The sequence below is a fragment of the Carlito syrichta genome, unplaced genomic scaffold (assembly GCF_000164805.1).
Source record: "Carlito syrichta isolate Samal-C Ts95f unplaced genomic scaffold, Tarsius_syrichta-2.0.1 Scaffold123301, whole genome shotgun sequence".
NCBI lineage: Eukaryota > Metazoa > Chordata > Mammalia > Primates > Tarsiidae > Carlito > Carlito syrichta.
In genome coordinates this window covers 61,325-83,783 of record NW_007067397.1, presented here as the reverse complement: position 1 = coordinate 83,783, position 22,459 = coordinate 61,325, and the positions used below count along the sequence as shown (strand labels likewise).

The 22,459-nt window shown below is 50.6% G+C and overlaps 1 protein-coding gene across 2 annotated transcripts; it reads right to left on the bottom strand.

Moving 5' to 3' along the window:
* Nucleotides 1-1,115: 1,115 nt before the first annotated feature.
* DEDD2 (death effector domain containing 2) lies at nt 1,116-20,285 on the bottom strand. Of its 2 annotated transcripts, none has more exons than XM_008048270.1 (4): nt 19,918-20,285; nt 18,416-18,535; nt 13,252-13,392; nt 1,116-2,333 (listed from the first exon to the last, which is right to left on the bottom strand). In XM_008048270.1, exons 1-4 carry the CDS (start codon nt 20,243-20,245, stop codon nt 1,942-1,944), a joined length of 981 nt encoding a protein of 326 aa, XP_008046461.1. In that variant the 5' UTR covers nt 20,246-20,285; the 3' UTR covers nt 1,116-1,941. The 2 variants fall into 2 exon arrangements, with proteins under 2 accessions (XP_008046461.1, XP_008046462.1); XM_008048271.2 differs by having other exon boundaries at nt 18,431-18,535; nt 19,918-20,283.
* Between the last annotated feature and the right edge of the window lie 2,174 nt (nt 20,286-22,459).

The window sequence follows — 22,459 nt, the reverse complement described above, 5'->3', positions numbered from 1 at the left end:
GCCTTTGGGAGGCTGAGGTGAGTGGCTTGCCTGAGCCCGCGGGTTCGAGACCCGCCTCGGCAGCAAGACCTCATCTCTACAATAAATCAAAAAATCAGCCGGGCGTGGTAGCGCATGCCTGTAATTCTGACTACTTGGAAGGTTGAGGCGGAATGATCGCCGGAGCCCAGCAGGTCGAGGCTACGGTGGCCGGGAGCGGCCACTGCACTCCAGTCTGGGTAACAGAGTGAGACTCCAACTCAAAAAAAAAAGAAGAAGGAAAAAGCCGGGCTCGGTGGCTCAGCCTGTAATCCTGCGCCTTTGGGAGGCTGAGGTGAGTGGATTGCCTGAGCCCGCAGGTTCGAGACCCGCCTGGGCAGGCGAGACCTCATCTCTACAATAAATCAAAAAATTAGCTGGGCATGGTAGTGCATGCCTGTAATTCCAGCAACTTGGAAGGCTGAGGCGGAAGGATCGCCAGAGCCCGGCAGGTTGAGGCTGCGGTGGCCAGGAGCGGCCACTGCACTCCAGTCTGGGCGACCAAGTGAAACTCTGACTCAAAAAAAAAAAAAAAGACATGAGATCTAAGTTAACAGAAAGCAAATGTCCAGAAAGGTGTGAGGGGTGAGTAGCCACGTGCTAATTCCAGGCAGAAAACCCCTGGTTGCCTATCCTTTCAATTTCTAAGCCTTGGGGCTCCATCATCCTTGGGAGTGGCTGATCACCTCACAGAACTAGTTAAAAATCCTGGGGACCCCCCCCCAAGGACATACAGGAATGAAGTATGTAAGAACAGGATTGGAAGCATTTATGACTCCATGACAGTACTGTATTCTCTTCCTTCACAGTTGAGGAAACAGGTCCAGAGAGTGGGGAAAGCATGGGGTATCAGCTAGCAGATAATACAGCATCCTGCCCACCCTCTAGCCCCTAACACTGGGCTAGGAACACTCCTCCTCCCAGCCCACCAAAGCTGGGCTTCATGGATTGTGCCTGTAGCCCTAGCAGCTCAGGGGGCTAAGGTGGAAGGACTGCTTGAGAGACCAGGTTGAGCAACATAGCAATAGCTTACCCTCTAAAAACAAGATAATTCAAAAATAAAGATTAAAAAGAGTCAAGAGTCTGACACCCACCTATGCCCTTTCCAGTGCAGTTTTATTGGTGCCATTTGTAAAAAGGTCTTTCCCATCAGCCCCTAAGCCGTTGCCTTCCCTTTCCAAGAAGGCGGTTAATTTCTGGTCCTGGCCCCAAGGGCAACAGTAGGTCATGGTCTGATGTTGCCACAACACCCACGTGTGATGCTCCAGATGAGGGTCCAAGTACAAGTCTATGTCCAGCTCCAGGGAACAGAGGAAAGGTGATAAGAGTTAAGTCTGTGTGTGGAAGCTGGGCAGGGCCCTGGCTGGCTAGGAATGTGGGCAAGGTAAGCATGCCCCATGTGCAGCCCAGCTCTGGTGCCCACTGGTGTGGCTGATGCCCAGGTTGGGGGTAATCAAACTAGAGATCCTGAGAGAGAAGCCCTTAGGCCAAAGAAATATGTGGAGCAGGCTAGGGCAGGGGCCCAGGAAGATTTCAGAAGGGGTAGTATGTGAGCATGAGTGAGTTTGTGTGCCCACTCATGTGCGTGCAGACAGCCCAAGTTGAGACATGATGTGCAGGGGCTTTGGGTGAATGTGTATGCCTCCCTCCCTTTGGGGATATGGGCCTAAACCCCTGGTCTCTTGAAGCTAAGGGAACACACCTGGGGGTGGGGGCAGTTTGGGAAGGAAACTCAGCTGGAAGTGGTCTAGGCCTCAGAGCCCACATCCTGTGGGAGGAGCTGTTAAGGGGCCTGCTGTCCTGGTCCTGTTGCAGTCTTCAGCTGCTAGAGTAACAGTCCTCTAGGGGCAGAGATGGTCATCCTCCAGGGAAGAAGATGGCCCAGAGACTTGGAGGTGGGGGTCAGTCCTGCTAGATCCAGGATCAAGAGGCCTCCGTTGGGCGCCGTCCCTCCTCCTCTTCCATCAGCAACAGGCGGCGCCGGCCAGCTTCATAGTCAGCCTCATCCACACTGACCAGCAGGCGGACAGCCTCCCGGCCCACGGCCTCACGTAGGGCCTCAGTCAGGAACACGCCCCGCAGGGCCTGCAGGAGGGCACCACTCAGGTAGTCACCCCAGAAGGCGTCCAGATAGGAGAGCTCTGAGAACTTGATGTCACACACCACGGAGCCCAGGTCCCTTGAGCGCAGCACAGCAGTGGCCTGTCCAAACACGTCCAGCTGCCGCGCCAGTGCCTGGGGCCGCCGGGATGCCACGCCCTGCTCCAAGGCTGGCCCATGTTCGCAGTACTCTGCTCTAACCCGAAGCCGGATGTCTGCAGAGAAAGGAGAGACTTGTCAGGGAGGGGCCATCAATTAACATACAGCTCAGGGGACCATCACCCTTCCTCCCTCCTGCCTCTTCCCGTAGGCTCCGCCCTCTGCCCCCTTCCGGTGGCCTCACCCAAGTGTGATGAAGTCCTGACACAGCCTCCATAGTTCCTTGTGGTTACCTCCTAACCTCGAGTCCTCTCCAGCCTCACCACCTCCTCGCGGCTCCCCCAGCTAGGCAAACACCACCTCCACCCTGCCTTTCCCCACATCTCTATAGTATTTGCTCCTTCACTTTCTTTAGGTCTTCGCTCAAGAGTCACCTTGCCAACAGGCCCACCCAGGCCAACCTATTCACAGCTGCACCCACCTGCCCACACCCTCTCCCACAGCATGCCCAGGTCCCCATACCCTACTCTGTTTTTGCCCAAAGCACTTACCACCTGCTAACCTACTCTATGGGCTATGATCATGATTATCATCTGTCTCCCCCCATGGGAGCTCCCTGAAGGACGGGATTTTTGTTTGTTTTATTCACATGTATAACTGCCACACAGTAGGTGCTCAATATATATTTGTGAAAGTACTGCCAGGCTCGGTGGCTCAGCCTGTAATCCCAGCGCTTTGGGAGGCTGAGGTGAGTGGACTGCCTGAGCCCGTGGGTTCGGGACCCGCCTGGGCAACTTGATGAGACCTCATCTCTACAATAAATCAAAAAATTAGCCGGGTGTGGTAGCATGCGCCTGTTAGTTCCAGCTACTTGGAAGGCTGAGGCGGAAGGATCGCCGGAGCCCAGCGGGTCGAGGCTGAAGTGACTGGGAGTGGCCACTGCACTCCAGTCTGGGTGACAGAGTGAGACTCCAACTCGAAAAAAAAAAGAAAGTACTAATGCATGAACTCAAGGACTTGCATTTTAACAACAACCTCACACCCTGCCCCCAAACAATGAGATTCATGTGGGGCCAACCACATCCCCATCCCTCCCAACCACCAAAGCAAGCACCAAGGAGGTGCAGGGTCCTGACCAAGAGATTTGGGGCTGGACCTGTGCTGCCTCTACTAGGAATCAAGTGCTCTCTTTCCACAGAGGCTGCTGAGATGATGGGCTGGAAGCTCAGAGCTGCTGGGGGCCGCTGTACCACCAAGAGAAAAAGAAACCTACCCAGGGTCAACAACAGAGAGAAAAAGATTCCTGAATTCATCATGTGAGCTCAGGATCACAAGTGCCTGGAATTTCAGCTACAATCAACTCCCTTTTTCACTTAAGCCAGTCTGAGTTGTATTTCTGTCACAACTCTACCCATATCTGTCCAAATGAGACTGCAGCTCTGCACAGGAGACAAGACATAGGACTTCTGAGGCTATCCCTGTAAACGCGATCTTGATCAAACTGTCCCTCCTCTGGGATTTCTAAATTCCCACCTGTGTCACGGGGCTAGTAACAGTAACACCTCTCTACATACCCAGCAAGGCTGACTTGAAGATCAGCTACAAACTGGAAATAACAGAGGCCAACACTTACAGCTCTGTCAGGCACTACTCCAGGTGCTTGAATCACATGAACTCACTTGAACCACAAACAACCCTATGAGGCAGGCCCTATTACCACCTCCATTTTACAGATGAGGAAATGGTCGTCAAGAGAAGTGAAGTGACTTGCTCAAAGTCACACAACCAGGTAGCAGTAATGCTCGACAGAGGTCATTTAACCTCCCATGTCCCAGAGGGCAGGTTTCTAAATACACAGAGCTGATTCCAACCCAGGAACATTCAGGGACTGTGACCTGGGACAAGTAATGACCTCTCTGAGCACAGGTTCCTCTTACCTTAACCAGGAACAATCCTGGCTGCAAAAAGCCATTAAGAAGAGTAAAAAGATAGCAGCTCTGAGCTTCTCAGCAGCCTCTAGACAATTAGCTTTGTCTAGCCCTTAATTTAAAAAAATTTTTTTAAAGACAGCAATGGATAGAAAGAAAGATGCTAACTGGGCACAGTGGCTCACACCTATAATTCCAGCACTTTGGGAGGCAGAGGCAAGAGGACTGCTTGAGCTCAGGGTTTGATACCAGCCTGAGCAACTTGGCAAGACCTTATCTCTACAATAAATCAAAAAATTAGTCAGGCATGGTAGCGTGTGCCTGTGGTTCAAGCTACTTGGAAGGCTGAGGCAGAAGGATCACCTAAGCCCAGCAGGTCAAGGATGTAGTGGCCATGAGCGTGCCACTGCACTCTAGCCTGGGCAACAGAGTGAGACTCAGACTCAAAAAAAAAAAAGAAAGAAAGGAAGAAAGAAGAAGTTAGCATTATGCATGGTGCCCAATGGATGCTTCCAGAATGGCTGGCAGCTGCCAACTGCTCTATGTGCCAAGTGCTTGATCCATGGAGATTCAGCAGAATCAGTCCTGTGGGGCAGGGTCCACCTTCACCCCATTGACAAATGAGGAAACCAAAGCTCTGGGAGATGCCTCATTCTGTGGGCTCCCTTCACCTTTCACAGACCTTGTCAGCCACAGGACAGAAAGTAGAAGGCAGGTCTTCTGCTCCCCCACACTACTTCTCAGCCCCACCCACTTCCTCCTCCCACCCTAACCCCTTCCTCTTTCTGGCTTGAGGGGAACCCCATCCTTCCACTCCAGGTCCAGGGAAGTCTGCCCAGCCTCTGCCCCCAGGCCCTCCCACACCATTCGGGCCCAGCTTCCTCCATCCTAAGGATCAGATAAGCCCTTCAGGCCTACATCTTTGACTCCTGTGTCTAGTCATGCCCTCAATCGACATGGGAGAGCAAGGGGCTGGGAGCAGCAGCCCCTGTCCAAGGCCACACAGGGTTGGTCAGCAGCAGAGGCAGGGCCAGGCAGCAGAGTCCCACAGACCTTGAGGTGAGTCCCAGCTCTGCCACTCTCTAGCTGTGTGAGCCTTGGGCATGTGACCTCACCTCTCTGAGCCTCAGTTTCCCCATCTGAAAAACAGACAAACAAGAGATCCCTGCTGCATGGTGGGGTCATGCAGATTAAATGATGCAACTCATAAAATGCTTGACTCAGGGCCTATGCCACAGAAGTTATCCAGAAACAGGAACTATGATTTCGACACCCACCTCTCTACCCCCAAAGCCCCAACACAGGCCTTCACCTCTCCTGCGCAGGTCCGTGAGCCAACCTCCTCTATTAATTCCTCCAATCCCTGCTACATCCTCCCATACTGTGCCCTCCAATCACAATAAAATGCTCCCAACATAAGCCTTACTCACAAAATGACTTATCCACCCCCGCTACCCAACATACCCACCAAGGTTCAGTTCACAGGACCCCACATCCCACCTAGTTGAATCCTCTCCCAATTCACCCTTCTCCCAGGTGCAGATCAATACTGGACGTGTGGTATAAATTATCTATTCACCCACAGACCTCAGTCCTCCACACACCAGGGGTGGGTGGAGGACTAAGCCAAGGCAGACTCACATGTGATTCCACTCAATCTTTCAATCAACAGACATTTAATGAGTACCAGATGTGTAAGGGTGACATGAAGACCCTGTCACAAGTGGGCAGGGAGACACGTAACCCACAGTTAGGGAGCACTCCCTGAGTGCCAGGCCCAACTCAAGGTCTTTCATATCTCAGCCAACCTAATCCTCAAAGCATTTTCATTATTCCTGTTTTGTTTGGGGTTTTTTGAGGAGTCTCACTCTGTCACCCAGGCTGGAATGAAGTGGCACACTCACGGCCACCACAGCCTCGGCCTGCTGGGCTCAGGCGATCCTTCCACCTCAGCCTTCCAAGTAGCGAGAACTACAGTTGCGCACCACTATGCCCAGCTAATTTTTTGATTTGCTGTAGAGACAAGGTCTTACCAAGTTGCTCAGGCTAGTCTTCAACCCCTGAACTCAGGCAATCCTCTTGCCTCCACCTCCCAAAGTACTGGAATTACAGGCATAAGTGACCACCCTCGGCCATTACTCCCATTTACAGATGAGAAAATACTTCATCAGATTCCAGTCCAACCTCTGATCTGGAAAACATGATCATGGTACATAGAGGGAAAGGCCAGGGAGGCTCCACCAGGGCAAGAGGAGAAGAGGAACATTCTCTGAGCCTCTGTTTCAGCCCTGGCCCTGAATCAGGTGCTTTGCCTCTCATAAGAATAACAACAGATGACGCTTTTATAGTATTTACTACAGTTGGCACAGTACCAAATATGTCACATCTGTTGACCCTTTTGATCATCCCCACAACCTTAGGTGGTGATGCTGTTATTATCCCTTGCAGATAGGGAAACTGAGGTATACAGGTCAAGTCACCTGCCTAAGGCCACACACACAGGCAGGAAGTGACAGAACTGGAATTCTCCCTAAGGTGCCTGGTCCCAGAGTCCAAGCTCCTAACTCCCCTATCCAGTTTGCTACCTCTCACACACCACATACATCAATACATAATTAAAAGACATCCTGAGGCCGGGCTCGGTGGCTCAGCCAGCAATCCTGCGCTTTGGGAGGCCGAGGTGAGTGAACTGCCTGAGCCCACGGGTTCGAGACCTGCCTGGGCAACTTGGCAAGACCTCAGCTCTACAATAAATCAAAAAAATCAGCCGGGCGTGGTAGTGCATGCCTGTAATTCCGGCTACTTGAAAGGCTGAGGCAGAAGGATCGCCGGAGCCCAGCAGGTCGATGCTGCGGTGGCTGGGAGTGGCCACTTCACTCCAGTCTGGGTGACAGAGTGAGACTCCAACTCAAAAAAGCAAAAAGACATCCTGAGTGCTGGGAGAGAAAATTATGCAGGGTGAGTTATAATTTAGACTGAAAGCATTAGAGAGGACCTCTCGGAAATGACATCTGAGGTGAAACATGAAGGACGACAAGTTAGTTTAGAAAGGAAAACAGAAGATAAGGGAAGAGTGGTACTCCCAGAAGAGACGAGTATTTGTGAAAGTCAAGAACTTGGGGTATTCACAGACCGAGAGGCCAGTGTGGCTGGAAGGTGGTGGAGAAGGGCACGAGGGAGAAATGGCAGCCAGGTCAGGAAATCTGGTCTCGGCAGCAGACCCCCAAGGTTCTGGGGCCACTGGAGGGGACCATATCCCTTGGCACCTCAGTGGCCTCCTTAGGTTCCCTCCAGCACCTGCTCGTGCAGGGCTGCTGTGAGGATTCGTGGCTGAATGCAAGGAAAGAGTTGAGGTTAGTGCCTGGCACGCAGGGAGGACAGGACCTCTCAAATTGGAGACAACTCCAGCTGCTCTGTGGTAATGGTATGTTGGCAGGAATAGGGCCAGGGCAAGAGACATGGAAGGGCCACAAGCTGACCAGGATAGGGGCAGTAGGCATGAAGAGGAGTAGATGAACTGGTCCAGGTGTGGCAGTGAGGGGGTGAGACCAGAAGAGCACCCAGCACCTGTGTGCCTTTGGCTGGGGGTTGGTTGAATTTACCACTTTGACAGCTGTGAGGAAATGTTCCCTGTGGGAGGGAGGGGCCGCTACATCTTCATGCACTCCAGTGGGCCCTGACATCCTCTTGTCTCCCACCCCAGCTCATACCCATCAGTCACTCTGCTGGGGGAGATGGGACACAGAGGGAAATGGGAGGGGCTTTCCAGTGGGGAACTAGGGTGTGGCTTGAGGGAACAGATCCTGGGCTGGGTGTGTCTGGGAGCCCAGAGATGAACCTCACTCAGACTTTACCTCCAAGAGTTCCAAACTGGGTGGGCTTGGGGACCTGTATTCTCATGGCTGGGGGGAAATTTCCAGGATATATATATATATATATATATAGAGAGAGAGAGAGAGAGAGAGAGCTCAAGAGCAAGAGAGCAAGTGAGAGAACGCGCTCACACTCGCGAGCCTGGTGCTTCAGGGATCCCTCTCTCCACCACCCCAGTCCCACCCCTGCTACCATACCAGGACCAGCACTCTACTCCTCTGCACAATGGTGGAACCCCACCAGCATCCTGCCTCCAAGCCTGCCTCACCTGTCTCTTCCCCACAATGAAGCCAGAATCATTGTGTCAAAGGTAAAGTCCTCCAACTTCCACTGAAGTAATGAACTGAGGAAATGAGGAGAAGCTACCTACAACTCCAGAGGAAGATAAGCAGCCACTAACTACTTCCTAGTGGAAGACCCCAACACCCCTCAGAAGTGAGCTTGAAAAAACAAAACACTAAACCAGAATCTGATCAGGCCTCTCCAGACCCAACTACCAATTTTCAGGAAATATAAACAGAATACATTAAATCAACCCTACTGCAGGATGTAACCAGCAAAATTCAGTCTTTGGGAAATGTTACAGGATAACTGCTTTCAACAAATACAGTGCAAGAGGAAAAAAGAGATGGCGGGGGAAACCCAGAGATCAGGAGAGACTTAGGAGAGTCTGTATTTATAAGACCACTGGAAAGTGGAGCGTTGATTATATATCTGATACTAAGATGTTATTAATTATTTTGTTGTGGCATCTTAAAGAACTATATATCTTTTAGAGATATATAGTGGAACATCTACAGACGAAACAGGGCAACCAGAATTAACTCCAAAATTCCTGAAGATACTGAGAAGATCAGCCACAAGTTGACAACTGCTGAAACTTGGCAATAGGGACCTGGGGACTCACTATGCTAGTGTATCTGCTATGAAAGTTTTTTTTTTTTTTTTGAGCCAGTGTCTCACTCTGTCACCCAGACTGGAGTGCAGTGGCATGATTATGGCTCACTGCCGCCTCCAACTCCTGGTCTCAAGTGATCCTCCCACCTCAGCCTCTTGAATAGCTGGGCCTGCAGGCACGCATTCCACACCATGCTAATTAAACAAAATTTTTTTTGTAGAGACAAAGTCTCGCTATGTTGCCTTGGGTGGTCTCAAACTCCTGGGCTTGAGTGATCCTCCTGCTTCCCAAAGTGCTGGAATTGCAGGTGTGAACTACCACAACCTGGTTAACATTATATTTTTCATAGAAGAGTTGCAGGGGCCGGGCTTGGTGGCTCAGCCTGTAATCCCAGTGCTTTGGGAGGCTGAGGTGAGTAGATTGCCTGAGCCTGTGGGTTCAAGACCCGCCTGGGCAACCTGGCGAGACCTCATCTCTACAATAAATCAAAAAAGAAATTAGCCGGGCGTGGTAGTGCGCACCTGTAGTTCCGGCTACTTGGAAGGCTGAGGCAGAAGGATCGCTGGAGCCCAGCAGGTCGAGGCTGTGGTGGCCATGAGGATGCCACTGCACTCCAGCCTGGGTGACAGAGTGAGACTCCAACTCAAAAAAAAAAACAACTACAGTCCAGGCACATAGCTTACTATGCTCAGCAAAATATGCTCTGGTTCCCTCTCCTGCCCTCACCTCCTAGCAGTCTCCCCTAACTCCTCTGTACTCCTGCCTCGTCAGCTTCCTCACCAGCCCTGACAACTGGCACATTCCCACTCAGGTCTCTGCTCCTGCTGTCCCCTCCACTGAGAACACCCACCCAAAACACATGAAATCTGTCTCTTGGCTTTTTCCTTTCACCAGAACACAAGCTCAATGAGGGAAGGAACTTCCCATCCCTGTTGTGCCTAGCATGTAGTAAGCATTCTATAAATACATACTGAATAAACAGATGAGCAAGCCCAAGTTTCAGCCTAGCTCTACCCCTGCCACTCAGACTTGTGACTGCCTTTCCCTCAGCCTGCTTCCTCCTTTGCACAATAGGAGAAGTTACCCTTACCTCAACAGCGGCCTTGGGAATTCAAGGTCAAGCAAGAAACATGCCCAGTACAGAACCTGAGAGGGACATGGAAACAAATATCCTGTGTCCAAGCCCAGGATCCTCAAGTTCCCTTTCCTCACACTCGGGAGTTCAGTCTAGTTCTAGTGGTGGGCAGCTGACTGGGGGTTAACCCCCCCAGGTGTCACAGGTAAGGAGGCGGCAAGAACGGCAGGCCTCTTCTTTAATCAGATCAGGAGGGTCTCCTTCCACCTCTGGCATTTGGCCTCACTAAAGGTAAGTTATCCCCATTTTTCAGAGGGTTAAACAGGGGCCTAGATGGGGAGAGCCTCACTGCCCCACCCTGCCTAGTGAGTCAGCAGTCAGACCTGCTTACCCATCTCCCATCAAAATCCGGCCACACCCTGGTTTACAACCTTCTGACCTCAGGGAAGAGACCTGAAGCCTCCCTTGGCCTGCTCCCTTTCTTCCTTAGGCAGTGACTCCCTCACCGGCCCAGCCAGCCTGTTGGCTCTGGGAATTACTGCCTGACTCAGGAGTCATCACCAGGCAGCCACCCCTCAAGCCAGCAGCTGTCTAAAGACCCATAGCTGGCTCTTTCAGCCTCTTCTTCCTGATGCACCCAGCACGGGTATCCGCAGCCTCTTCCATAAAGTGAGTGCGAAGCCCACTGCCTGGAGGGCCATGATGGGCACTAGCAGGGGCAGGTGCGTATGCTTGGTGGCTGGAGAAAGCTCTGCAGAGGAAGCACCTGCAGGCCTAGGTCTCCTGGAAACCAGGACACAAAGCTGCTCCCATCTTCCTGCTTGTACTTTACCCCATAGATACAGCATCTCACCAGCACCTTCTCAGTTCTGACCAGCTTCCATACTGGCCCGAGCTGAACCCTTCCTCCTTGTGCACCTGCAACAGCTCCCTCTGCTCCCCTGAGGTGGCCTCACAGCTTCCTCCTCCCATTCCATCATGCAGTCTCAGGCCCTGCACAAGGTGCTAGTCCAGGTTCGACAGAGTGCATAGCTCTGTCTCCTTCTCTCACTGTGTTACTTTAGAGCACTCATTGCTAGCTGCCTTTATAGGATATGTTTGAGAGGGATCTGTCCTGCCCACCATAACATAAATTCCTTGCGGCCAGGGACTTTCTTCACCTTGTCCAATTCTTTTTTTTTTGAGTCTGCCACCCAGGCTGAAGTGCAGTGACATGATCACAGCTCACGGCAGTCTCAAACTTCTGGGTTCACGCAATCCTTCCGCCTTAGCCTCTCAGGTAGCTGGAAGTAGGTGTGCACTATCACACCCAGCTAATTTTATTTTTTTGTAGAGACAACGTTTTGCCATGTTGCCCAGGCTGGTCTCCAACTCCTGGGGTTCAAGCAATCCTCCTGCCTCAGTCTCCCAAAGTGCTGGGATTACAGGCTTGAGCCACCAGGCCCAGATACCTGGTCTAATTCCAAATTAACACCTGAAACGGTGCCTGGCATAGAGTAATGCTCATTAATACAACATGAAAAAAATTAACAAATGAACCCCCGGCCCTGCAATAAAGTTCAAACATTCAAGGTCCCTACCAGCCTCATCTCCCCCATGCTCCCACACACAAAGCCTCTGCTCCCAACAGACTCACCCTTGACCATGTCCTACTTTGGACACTGCATATATGGGTCACTCTGCCAGGAACACCCCTCCCAGTTCTTCTTCCAGCTTCCTCAGGCTTGTTCTGGAGGTGGCACCTCCACAGCAAAACTGGGGCTTGCCAGAGAGTTCCCTGCACACCCCAGATCCCCTGTGCTCACACTACCTCTGGCACCTGTCACACCAGTCTGGCTGCTACTTCTCTCATCTGACTCCCCTGCAGCCTGGAAGCTCTGAAAGTACAGAGACCATATCTGATCCCTTTTGCATCCCCAAACATGCACAACTCAGAGAAGAGAGGACCAGGGATGGCAAAGGTGCCCTTAGCTGTATTCTCCCACAGGACCTGGTAGGATTGCTCAAAGGTGAGGTCTGAGCATCAATCTCCATAGCAGAGCCCCCAACCCACCCAACCAAACCAGTCTAGAGTCAGCTCTATATCAAAATCCTGATTTCCTCAGTCACCCCTTCTCATCCTCTCCAATGCAACTACCCAAGGCCAGACCTCTGCCCACTCCTTTTTTTTTTTTTTTTAGTTGGAGTCTCACTCTGTCACCCAGACTGGAGTGCAGTGGCCACTCCCAGCCACCGCAGCCTCGACCTGCTGGGCTCCGGCGATCCTTCCGCCTCAGCCTTCCAAGTAACTGGAACTACAGGTGCACATTACCACGCCCGGCTAATTCTTTTATTTTTATTGTAGAGATGAGGTTTCACCAAGTTGCCCATGTGAGTCTTAAACCCGCAGACTCGGGCAATCCACTCACTTCGGCCTCCTAAAGCGCGGGATTACAGGCTGAGCCACCGAGCCCAGCCCACCCCCTCCTTTTTGTTGGACTTCATGGCCTCTTCACTCATTTTCCTGCTTCCACATAATTTAATCTACTTAACATGCACCTAACAGAATATATACTAGCTGACCAGCTGTCCTAAACTGTTCTAAACACTTTACAAACCCTGACTCACTTACTTGCTGGTATTCCAGATGGGGTCAGAGTTCCTTGAAAAAGAGATATCAGATCATGTCATTCCCCTGCTTAATATCCTTGGATACCACTTGACTCATGGAATAAAATCCAAACTCCAGGCCCTGTTCCAAGTGCACTACGTGAGTTAACTCGTTTTTTCTCCTAACAATTCAAGTTAGGAGATGCCATCATTAGCCTCATTTTAGAGGGTGGACCTGAGGCAGAGAGGTTCAGTCACCTGCCCAGGGTCAGGCAGCTGATTTATATGCCAAGGCTAAGATGTGAATCAGGAAGCCTGACCCAGGGTCCTTGTTTTTTTATTCCTGGAATATTCTACCACTGCACAAGAAATGCATGTTGAATAAGTAAGCCCTTGCAGATGTTTGCTAAATAAACAATTGGGGCAGGAGGTTGTCAGGTAAGGCTTACTGAAGGAGGTGGCGCATGATTTGATCCTTCAACCACAGGCAGGATGTAGACAAGATAGCAACAGAAAAGACAAGAATTACCCTGTGCTGAATGGGTGAATGAGAGCTACTGCCTATCTGCCAGGTGTGTCATATGCTAGACAAATACCCATTTTTCCCATCCTCTGACTCGACAGCCTGCCTTGGGCACTATACATGCATGCTAAGGCCCACAGACACCTACCACAGGTCACTTTGCCTTCTGAGACAGGCCTGGCCGGCTCCTGCTGCTGCTGGGGGCTGGCTGGGCCCCCTCTCCGCCGCCGTCTGGCACCACCACTGGGTCGGCCCCGACTCCGCCGCTGCCGCTTGGTGGGGGGTGAGCCTGAGGAGAGAAAGATGGGACAGGATGGCAATTGGAATGCCAGGGTGGGTGCCCAGGGAAGAGCCTGAGGTGGGCTAGGTGCTAAACCCTTGAGTGAGCCCTTCTGCCTATCTGCCTCAGTAGATGAGGAGTGCCACCTAGCATCAATGAGAAGGCAGATGAATGAGCATACCCCACCATTCAGTAGATCCAGTCCACCTTTGACCCTAAAGAAATCCCTGCACATTCAAGCATGACAATGCTACTGAGGCATTATTTATAACCATGAAAACAATATAAGTGTCTGGCAAAAAGAAACGGGAATACAGAGTAGTTTCCAGGACGGACAGTTTAGAGAAATAAAGCAAAGTACAAAATAGGAAACTGCAGTGTGCTACACTTTGCATAAGGAAGGAGGGGAAATAAAAATATATATGTATATATAAGATGAAACATTGGAAGAACAAATTAGAAATGAATGAAACTGCTGGGCACAATGGCTCATGCCTGTAATCTCAGCATTTTGGAAAGCCAAGACAAGAGGATAGCTTGAGCCCAGGATTTCAAGACGAGTCTGGGCAACATAGCAAGACCTCATCTCTACAAAAATTGTTTTTAAAAATTAGCTGGAGCCGGGCTCGGTGGCTCAGCCTGTAATCCCAGTGCTTTGGGAGGATGAGGTGAGTGGATTGCCTGAGCCCGCGGGTTCGAGACCCACCTGGGCAACTTGGCAAGACCTCATCTCTACAATAAATCAAAAATTAGCCGGGCGTGGTAGCACATGCCCGTAGTTTCGGCTACTTGGAAGGCTGAGTGGAAGGATCACGGGAGCCCAGCAGGTTAAGGCTGCGGTGGTTGGGAGCAGCCACTGCACTCCAGTCTGGGTGACGGAGTGAGACTCCAACTCTAAATAAATAAATAAATAAATAAATAAATAAATAAGCTGGGTCAGGTGTGGTGGCTCATGCCTATAATTCCAGCACTTTAGGAGACTGAGGTGAGAGGACTGCTTAAGCCCACAGATTTGAGACTAGCCTGGGCAACTTGGTGAAACCTCAACTCCACAATAAATCAAAAAGTTAGCCCAGCATGGTGGTGCATGCCTGTAGTTCCAGCTACTTAGAAGGCTAAGGTGGAAGGATTACCTGAACCTAGCAGGTTGAGGCTACGGTGGCTGTGAGCATGCCACTGCACTCCAGTCTGAGTGACAGACTGAGACTCCAACTCAAAAAAAAAAAAATTAGCTGGATGCCAGGCGTGGTGGCTCATGCCTGTAATCCCAGCACTTTGGGAGGCGGAGGCAAGAGGACTGCCTGAGACCTAGGGTTCTAGACCAGTCTGGGGAAACTGATGAGACCTCATCTCTATAATAAATCAAAAAATTAGCCAGGTGTGGTGGTGCATGCCTGTGGTTCCAGCTACTTGGAAGGCTGAGGCAGAAGGATCACCTGAGCCCAGCAAATTGAGGCTGCAGTGGCCGTGAGCATGACATTGCTCTCCAGTCTGGGCGACAGAGTGAGACTCCGACTCAAAAAAAAAAATAGCTGAGCACAGTGGCACATGCTTGTAGTCCCAGCTACTTGGGAAGCTGAGGTAGGATCGCCTGAACCCAGGAGGTCAAGGCTGTGGCAAACCATCATTGTCCCACTACACTCCAACCAGGGCAACAGAGTAAGACTCCAAAAAAAAGAAACGAATGAATGAAATTGATTACCTGTCTACTTAAGGGTTGGCGGCAATGGTAGAAATGACATGTCTAAGAACACCTTTCTTCATACTTTATTTTTGACTTTTGAGTCATGTAACTGTTTTACGCAAAAAAGTTAAAAAAAAAAGTCGTAAAATTTAACACAATAGAAACAAATGAATCTAACTCTATATACAATTGGTAACATAAATATTCAGAGAAAAGAATTATTTCTAGTAACTTGGAAAAACATCCTGACTATAAACGCTCAGTGGGATATGCTCAGAGTATACAAAGAACAACAAATAAATCTTATGTTTCATTCAGTGGGTACAGTCAGTTGTGGTATTAACTTTGTTGTTTTATTACATACATGTGCATGTGTGTGTGTTTGTGTTTTTTTCCTGAGACAAGGTTTCGATCTGTCCCCTAGGCTGGAATACAGTGATGCAATCATAGCTCTGTGCAGCCTTGAACTCTTGAACTCCTAGGCTCAAGTAATCCTCCCTCCTCAGTAGCTGGAACTACAGGCTAATTTTAAAAAAATTTTTTGTAGAGAGAGAGTCTCACTATGTTGCCCAGGCTGGTCTTGAACTCTTGGCCTCAAGTGATCCTCCAGGCTCAGTCTCCCAAAGCTCTGCAATACAGGAGTGAGCCACCTCACCTGGCCACTATTTTATAATTGTAAAATAAAGCCAACAAATCTACATCTCAATGTTATTAGAAGCCAAAACTTTCAGTGTAAAAAAGTCTTTGTAATGTTAAATTAAAAATACAAACAGAAACTTTTTAAAACATCTCTAGTTCTGTCCACTGAAAGGGCCTAAAAATGATACACACACTCAGCAACCAGCTCTTAGTCTCCAAACAGCAGAGCATGGCCCTCTTGAAAAACTGCTGATTCTAGGGTTGGGAAAAGGAAAGTTCAAATTGAGCCCAGGTCATCTTGCTATGCCACAGAGCAGGGAGCAAGCAAAGAATGATGGAGACACAACAGAAAGACACAGATGGCCAGGCTCAGTGGCTCAGCCTGTAATCCCAGCACTTTGGGAGGCCAAGGTGAGTGGATTGCCCGAGCCCGCGGGTTCGAGACCCGCCTGGGCAACCTGATGAGACCTCATCTCTACAATAAATCAAAAACTAGCCGGGCATGGTAGCCCACACCTGTAGTTCCAGCTACTTTGAAGGCTGAGGCGGAAGGATTGCCGGAGCCCAGCAGGTCGAGGCTGCAGTGGCTGGGAGTGGCCACTGCACTCCAGTTTGGGTGACAGAGTGAGACTCCAATTCAAAAAAAAAAAAAAAAAAAAAAAAAGACACAGATGCTAACCAATTTGAAGCTTAGGAAGAATGACTAATTGAGTATAACAAAGTAAATAAACAAACAATAATGTTTGAGTCTACAGTCATACTTAATAAGGTGTGGGGTAGCAGCTCTTGAAAGAATTCCAGCTAACAGAGATAGAGAGAAAATAATTAGAAAATCACCATCTTGCAAACATCAGTGTGATAATTGGTTCAGGCAGGGCTCACCAACAAATGCTAAACTCACTGAGTGAATGCCAATTGGGGAACAGGATGTGCCAAGGTATCATCCCATAGATTGTTTACTAACTGTAATGGGAACTAAAAGTCCCTTTACAATGGTTAAACATGGCAGACATCACCCCAACAAAGTGATCAAACTTTCCCACTCACTGAGGGAAAACCAGACCTTATGTGCCTTGTGATGTGCTCCAATAGGAAATAGAAAGCATCAACCAAAATGTGTAATCAGAATCTACCAAGTCTGCAGACAGAATTCCCACTTAACAGGAAATATAGAAGGAGAGACAGATTAAATGACTCCATCAGGAGAAAATTATACAGGGCATTCTACAAAACAACTGGCATGGTAGAGTAATAAGTGAATGTCATGGGAAAAAAGAAAAAGGTACGGGGTGGTGGAAGCATTTCTGTTCTATGGTAAGAAATTAAGAAGTCGGCTGGGCTCAGTGGCTCAGCCTGTAATCCTGCGCTTTGGGAGTCCGAGGTGAGTGGATTGCCTGAGCCCGCGGGTTCAAGATCCACCTGGGCAACTTGGTGAGACCTCATCTCTACAATAAATCAAAAAATTAGCCGGGCATGGTAGCACACGCCTGTAGTTCCAGCTACTTGGAAGGCTGAGGTGAAAGGATCATCGGAGCCCAGCAGGTCAAGGCTGTGGTGGCCGGGAGTGGCCACTGCACTCCAGTCTGGGCGACAGAGTGAGACTCCAACTCAAAAAAAAAAAAAAAAATTAAGGAGTCATAGCAACTGAATACATAACAACTCTATGAATGGATTCTGAATGTAGAGACAATCTTGGGGATATTCAAAAATGAAGCATTAGGATATCAGAGAATTAGTGTCTATTTTCTTAGGTATGATAATGGTCTTAAAAGTGACATAAGAGAATATCCTTATCCTCTATAGACCCCTAATTTAGGAATAAAGTATCCTGATATCTTTTACTTCCAAACATTTCAACAAAAAACCCAGAATTACATATACACATACACACCAAGTAAAAGTGGCAAAATGTTTAGTTAATCTAAGTAGAAGATAGTCACTGTACTAAACTTTCAACTTTTCTGTTTGAAATTTTATGTAATTAAAAAACTGGGCAACCCCCTCGGGTCCCCTTCCACTGTGGGAACTTTCCTATCCTCTCAATAAATCCTGTTTTCAAAAAAAAAAAATACTAGTGGGGGCCTGGCCTAGTGGCTCACACCTATAATCCCACCACTTTGGGAGGCTAAGATGAGAGGACTACCTGAGCCCACAGGTTCAAGACCAGCCTAGGCAACTTGGCAAGAGCTCATCTCTACAATAAATCAAGAAAAATCAGCTGGGCCTGGTGGTGCATGCCTGTAGTTCCAGCTACTTGGAAGGCTGAGATGGAAGGATCACCTGAGCCCAGCAGGATGAGGCTGCGGTGGCCGTTGAGTGTGCCACTGCACTCCAGCCTGGACGACAGAGTGAGACTCCAACTCAAAAAACAAATAAACAAAAACAACTTGTGGGGAGAGACTGAAAAAATTAGGGTATGGCAATTAAAAGAAACCAATCAGAAGTACTGAACATGAATAAATCTCAGAAACATGTCTGGCAAAGACAGCCAGGTGCAGAATGATACCCACAAAGTGATGTCATTTAAATGAAATATGAAACCGTGTGCAACATTTCTATGTTGCTTCAGAACAGTGCTTCTGTAGCAATGAAAACACACCACACAATGACTGCTCAGGCCCCTTCTCTGATGGCTGAAGATGCAGGAAGTTCATCCAGGTTCAGAAAGAAGAGGGGGACACTGCCATCATGCCACCCTGCTGGGCTCACCTGTCTCCCACTGACCCTGCTGAGAATTTGAAGAACTGCTTGACTGCCGACGGCGACGGCAGCTGCCCTCTGTTCTCTTTGAAGAGCTGGAGGTGCCATAGCTATAGCGTTCTGGAGACACTGGAGGACGAGAGGAAAAGGAAGAAGCATTTAGCCTCCTGCTCCCAAATCCCTCACCTAGAAGAATGCCCAAACACCCACTCCTCAAATACTTTCTGCCTAGAGGTGGCTCAGATGCCTCCTGAGACAGAAGATTCATTACCTCTCAAGGCCACCTGACTAATGTTGACAGCAGATAAAACTGTCAGTGTTATTAGGTTACTAGGTAGGAAGTCATGGTCAGGATCTCTGCAATGGCCCCATGCTCCCCACATCAATTGCCCCCAGCTCTCCCTGAAGTCCCAAGGAATAAGCAGACCTCTCTGCAGGCTCTCTAAATCTTCTCTTCTAGATCCTGACTCTCAGACATATTTTTCCAGAACCATTGTCAGTCCTTCCCTAGAGTTGTCCCCCTGGTTAGCCAATTCTCATGGGGCTTCCTCTAGGCCAGAGAAGCCCATAATCCTCCCTCCCCAAACTAGTCACTGTACTTCTAATAACCCAGCCAAGGGCTCAACAAGCCTATGCATGTACAGAGCTCCTGGCAGCCTGAAATTCTCCCAGCTCCTCACTGCCAGCCTCCAGGAGCACTTCCTTCACAAAGATTAACTTTGGAGACAAGCAAGCTAGCTTGGAATCTTGGCTTCCACACTTTCTTGCTATGTTATCTGTAAGTCCCTTTGTGATGTGGCTTCTTGCCTACCTCTCTGCCATTGCTTGGGTCCACTCTGCTCCTGCCACACTGGCCTCTGATGATGCCAAGCTCATTCACACCTCAGGCCTTGAATGCTGCCTGGAATTTTCTCCCCTGGATCTATGCATGGCTGGCAGTGCAGCCCCAGTTCAAATGTCATCTTCTTAGAAAGGTCTTCACTAGTTATCCAATCTAAGGCAGCCTCCCTTCATTTTGCTGCCCTCCCTACTCTCTCCATTACTTTTAGTTTTCCTATGAACATATCTAAAAACAAGTTAGTTGTTTGTTTTGCCTGACCCACTAAACATAAGTTTCGTGGAACAAACTATCTTGTCAGCCCCATCACTTTGTGGGTAAATGTCTGGCATACAAGGTTCAGTCCTTGTAGGTGGGCAAGCTGCTTAACTTCTCTGAAACTATTATGTTCCCTATACAGTGGAGACAGTAACAACACTTCCTCATGGGATTACCGGGACAACATAAGGAGACAGTATGAAGGGCCTACAGCTGTGTCTGGAACAAAACAAGCACTAATCATTAACGATGAGGCCAATTCCATAAGCTCACCCCTCCCAAAGGCATGCCTCCTCCCGCTTGTGTTTCTTATTGATACTCTGGGAAGAGGAGGGAGTGGAATGGGGGACACAGGCGGTCTGAGGGGCCAGGCCCTCTCTTCACCGGAAGTCAGACACCGCCCATTCAACCATACCTGGCCGGCGCCGCTTGCGCGCCAGATGTTGCAGCAGGTCATGACGGGACAGCACGCGCAGGAGTTGCCCCAGCAACCGCAGGTTGCTCTCGTCGCACTGCCCGCGGCGCTCCAGCTCCAAGAGCAGCTCCAGGCCGCTGCGAGCTCGGGCCAGGCCGCCGGCGGCGCCAGGAGCCTCGTCCAGCAGGAAAGCCAGGAGCTCCAACTCACACTCGGTCAGTTGCCCGCCCACCACCTCGAACATACGGTGAAGCGACAGCATCCCATAGTAGTCCAGACACTCATCCTCCTCCCAGCACGGGGCCGGGGTCGACCCAGACAGCGCCATTCCCGGGGGAAGAGAGGCGGCACGAACTCAGAACCAGGGCCTAGAACCCATACAGCAGGGAGGGGACAGTGGTCAGCGACGCGGGAGCCGGAACGGCACACGGCCAGTGCACCTCTCCCGCCCAGTCGCGCCCCCGAGGGCCACTCCCACACCCGAACCGACTCAGTTTCCCCCACCCCCCAACGGATAGTATCGCTCGAGGTCCCCTAGTAACAGGTCGAGACGCCAAACCCAGCTCGTCCTCCGACCGGCCGGGCCTGCTAGGCCTGAACGCCCCTCCCCAAGTGGTACGTTCCGAACTAGCCTCCGGACCCGACCAAGTGATTCGGCCCAAGCGAGCCTCGGGGCCCCAACCCGGGGCCCCCTGCCAACTGCTCTTTGAGTCTGGGTAGTACAAGCAGGACGTGTCCCTTGGCTCCGTCCACTAGTATCATCCGATTCGCCCCATGGCTCCACCCAACTGGTACCACCCGAAAGTGACCCTTTGCCCCCTACAAGTAGGATCGACCAAGGCAGCCCTCTGCTCCACACAGGTGGCACCGTCCGAATCCGACCCCTCGCTTGGGGAGAGCGGTCCCACCCTCACCCCAGCGCCCAGTTGGTTCCGTCTACCAGCCACCAGCCGCCATTAGGTCTCTCGGGATCCTCACCGGATTCCGGCGTCCGACGACTCCTGGGCGACGGCCGCAGCCACTTGTTTTGGATCTTTCTGGCACCTTCTCTATTATTACGCCTGCGTCACCTCGCCCCTCCTCCTCCCAACTCGCGCAGGTGCGACCGCCACGCCCCTTAAGCGCAAGCGCAGAATGAGGCCTTCAAGCCCCTCCCTTCCCGGGCCGCCTGACCCGCCCCAACCCAAGCATCAGGCTTGTCAGTGATGCGCATGCGCAGGGTGACTGTGGCGCTGCATCTGGCACTAGATCTGGTACCCGGCTTCCACCTCCTACTTCCTGACCATGACTTAAGATACCGGGTCCATGTAGCCCCACGTCACGACCTGTTGAAACTACAACCCCCTCTTGATCACCACCTAGACGGCCATATTACCACTGCCCCCACTTGCCTGTGATAAAGGACGACAGTCACGACATTTTCAGGTCCCAGTAGCGCCTAGGCCTCTTATGATGGAGACTTGCGCACTCCTCCATTAGATTGTCTCTCACTTCTAGTAGCAATCGGGAACCTACATCTTAACTTTCTATCTCAGGATCCCAATCGGAAGCCCCCCATCTATAAGTTCCCTCCCTGATCGAAACCAGGATTCCCTCATCTCATGTTCAAGACCAATACCTCCTTTCAAATCGCAGTAGATCCCTCCATCCCGATGGCGTCTATCACGACCGCACATCACAGACATCCCAACCCAGGGCCAGAACAGTCCTTCCAATCTCTGCACTCCTGGATCACGGAGCTGCTCAGATACCCCGCCCTAACCTGCACCAACTAGAGCGGGTCAGTCGGGAAGAGCATTGAGGCTGCGGTGTCTGCGCGTTCCCTCGCCTTGGGTGTGACGGCTGCCCCGCCCCCCACTTAGGTGACTCAAGGTCAGGCCTACACGTGCTCAAGACAGGTTCCTCCACGGACCAGTTCCCACCCCTGAATTGTGTCCCGTGGGAGGCGGGAGACCTGGGTCCTGTCTGGCACTGGCCCAGTACTGGCTCTGCTTGGCCTGCATCAATGACCTCAGAAGACTTCCTTGCCTTCTTCGGACCTCAGTTCCCCACCTGTGAAACGTATAGCAACCGTCATCTACGGAAGCATAGTCCTGGGCCGGACACACAGTGGGCACCTGGTAAGTGGCTATCATTAAATCAAACACAAGCCAGGTGCGGTGGCTCACGCCTGTAATCCCAACACTTTGGGAGGCTGAATTGGGAGGCTGAAGTGACAGGATTGTCTGAGTCCAGGGGTTCAAGACCAGCCTGGGCAATTTGGCGAGACCTCGTCTCTAAAATAAATAAAAAAAATTAGCCAGGCGTGGTGGCGCACACCTGTAGTTCCAGATACCTAGAAGGCTGAGGCGGAAGGATCACCTGAGCCCAGCAGGTCAAGGCTGTGGTGGCCGTGAGTGTGCCACTGCACTCCAGCCTGGGCGACAGAGTGAGACTCCGACTCAACAACAACAAAAAATCAAACACAGAGTGGGAGGGATTGGAAAGCAATTTTACAAATTGTGAAGGATGATATCCTTGTTAGATGGGTTACAGTGGGCAT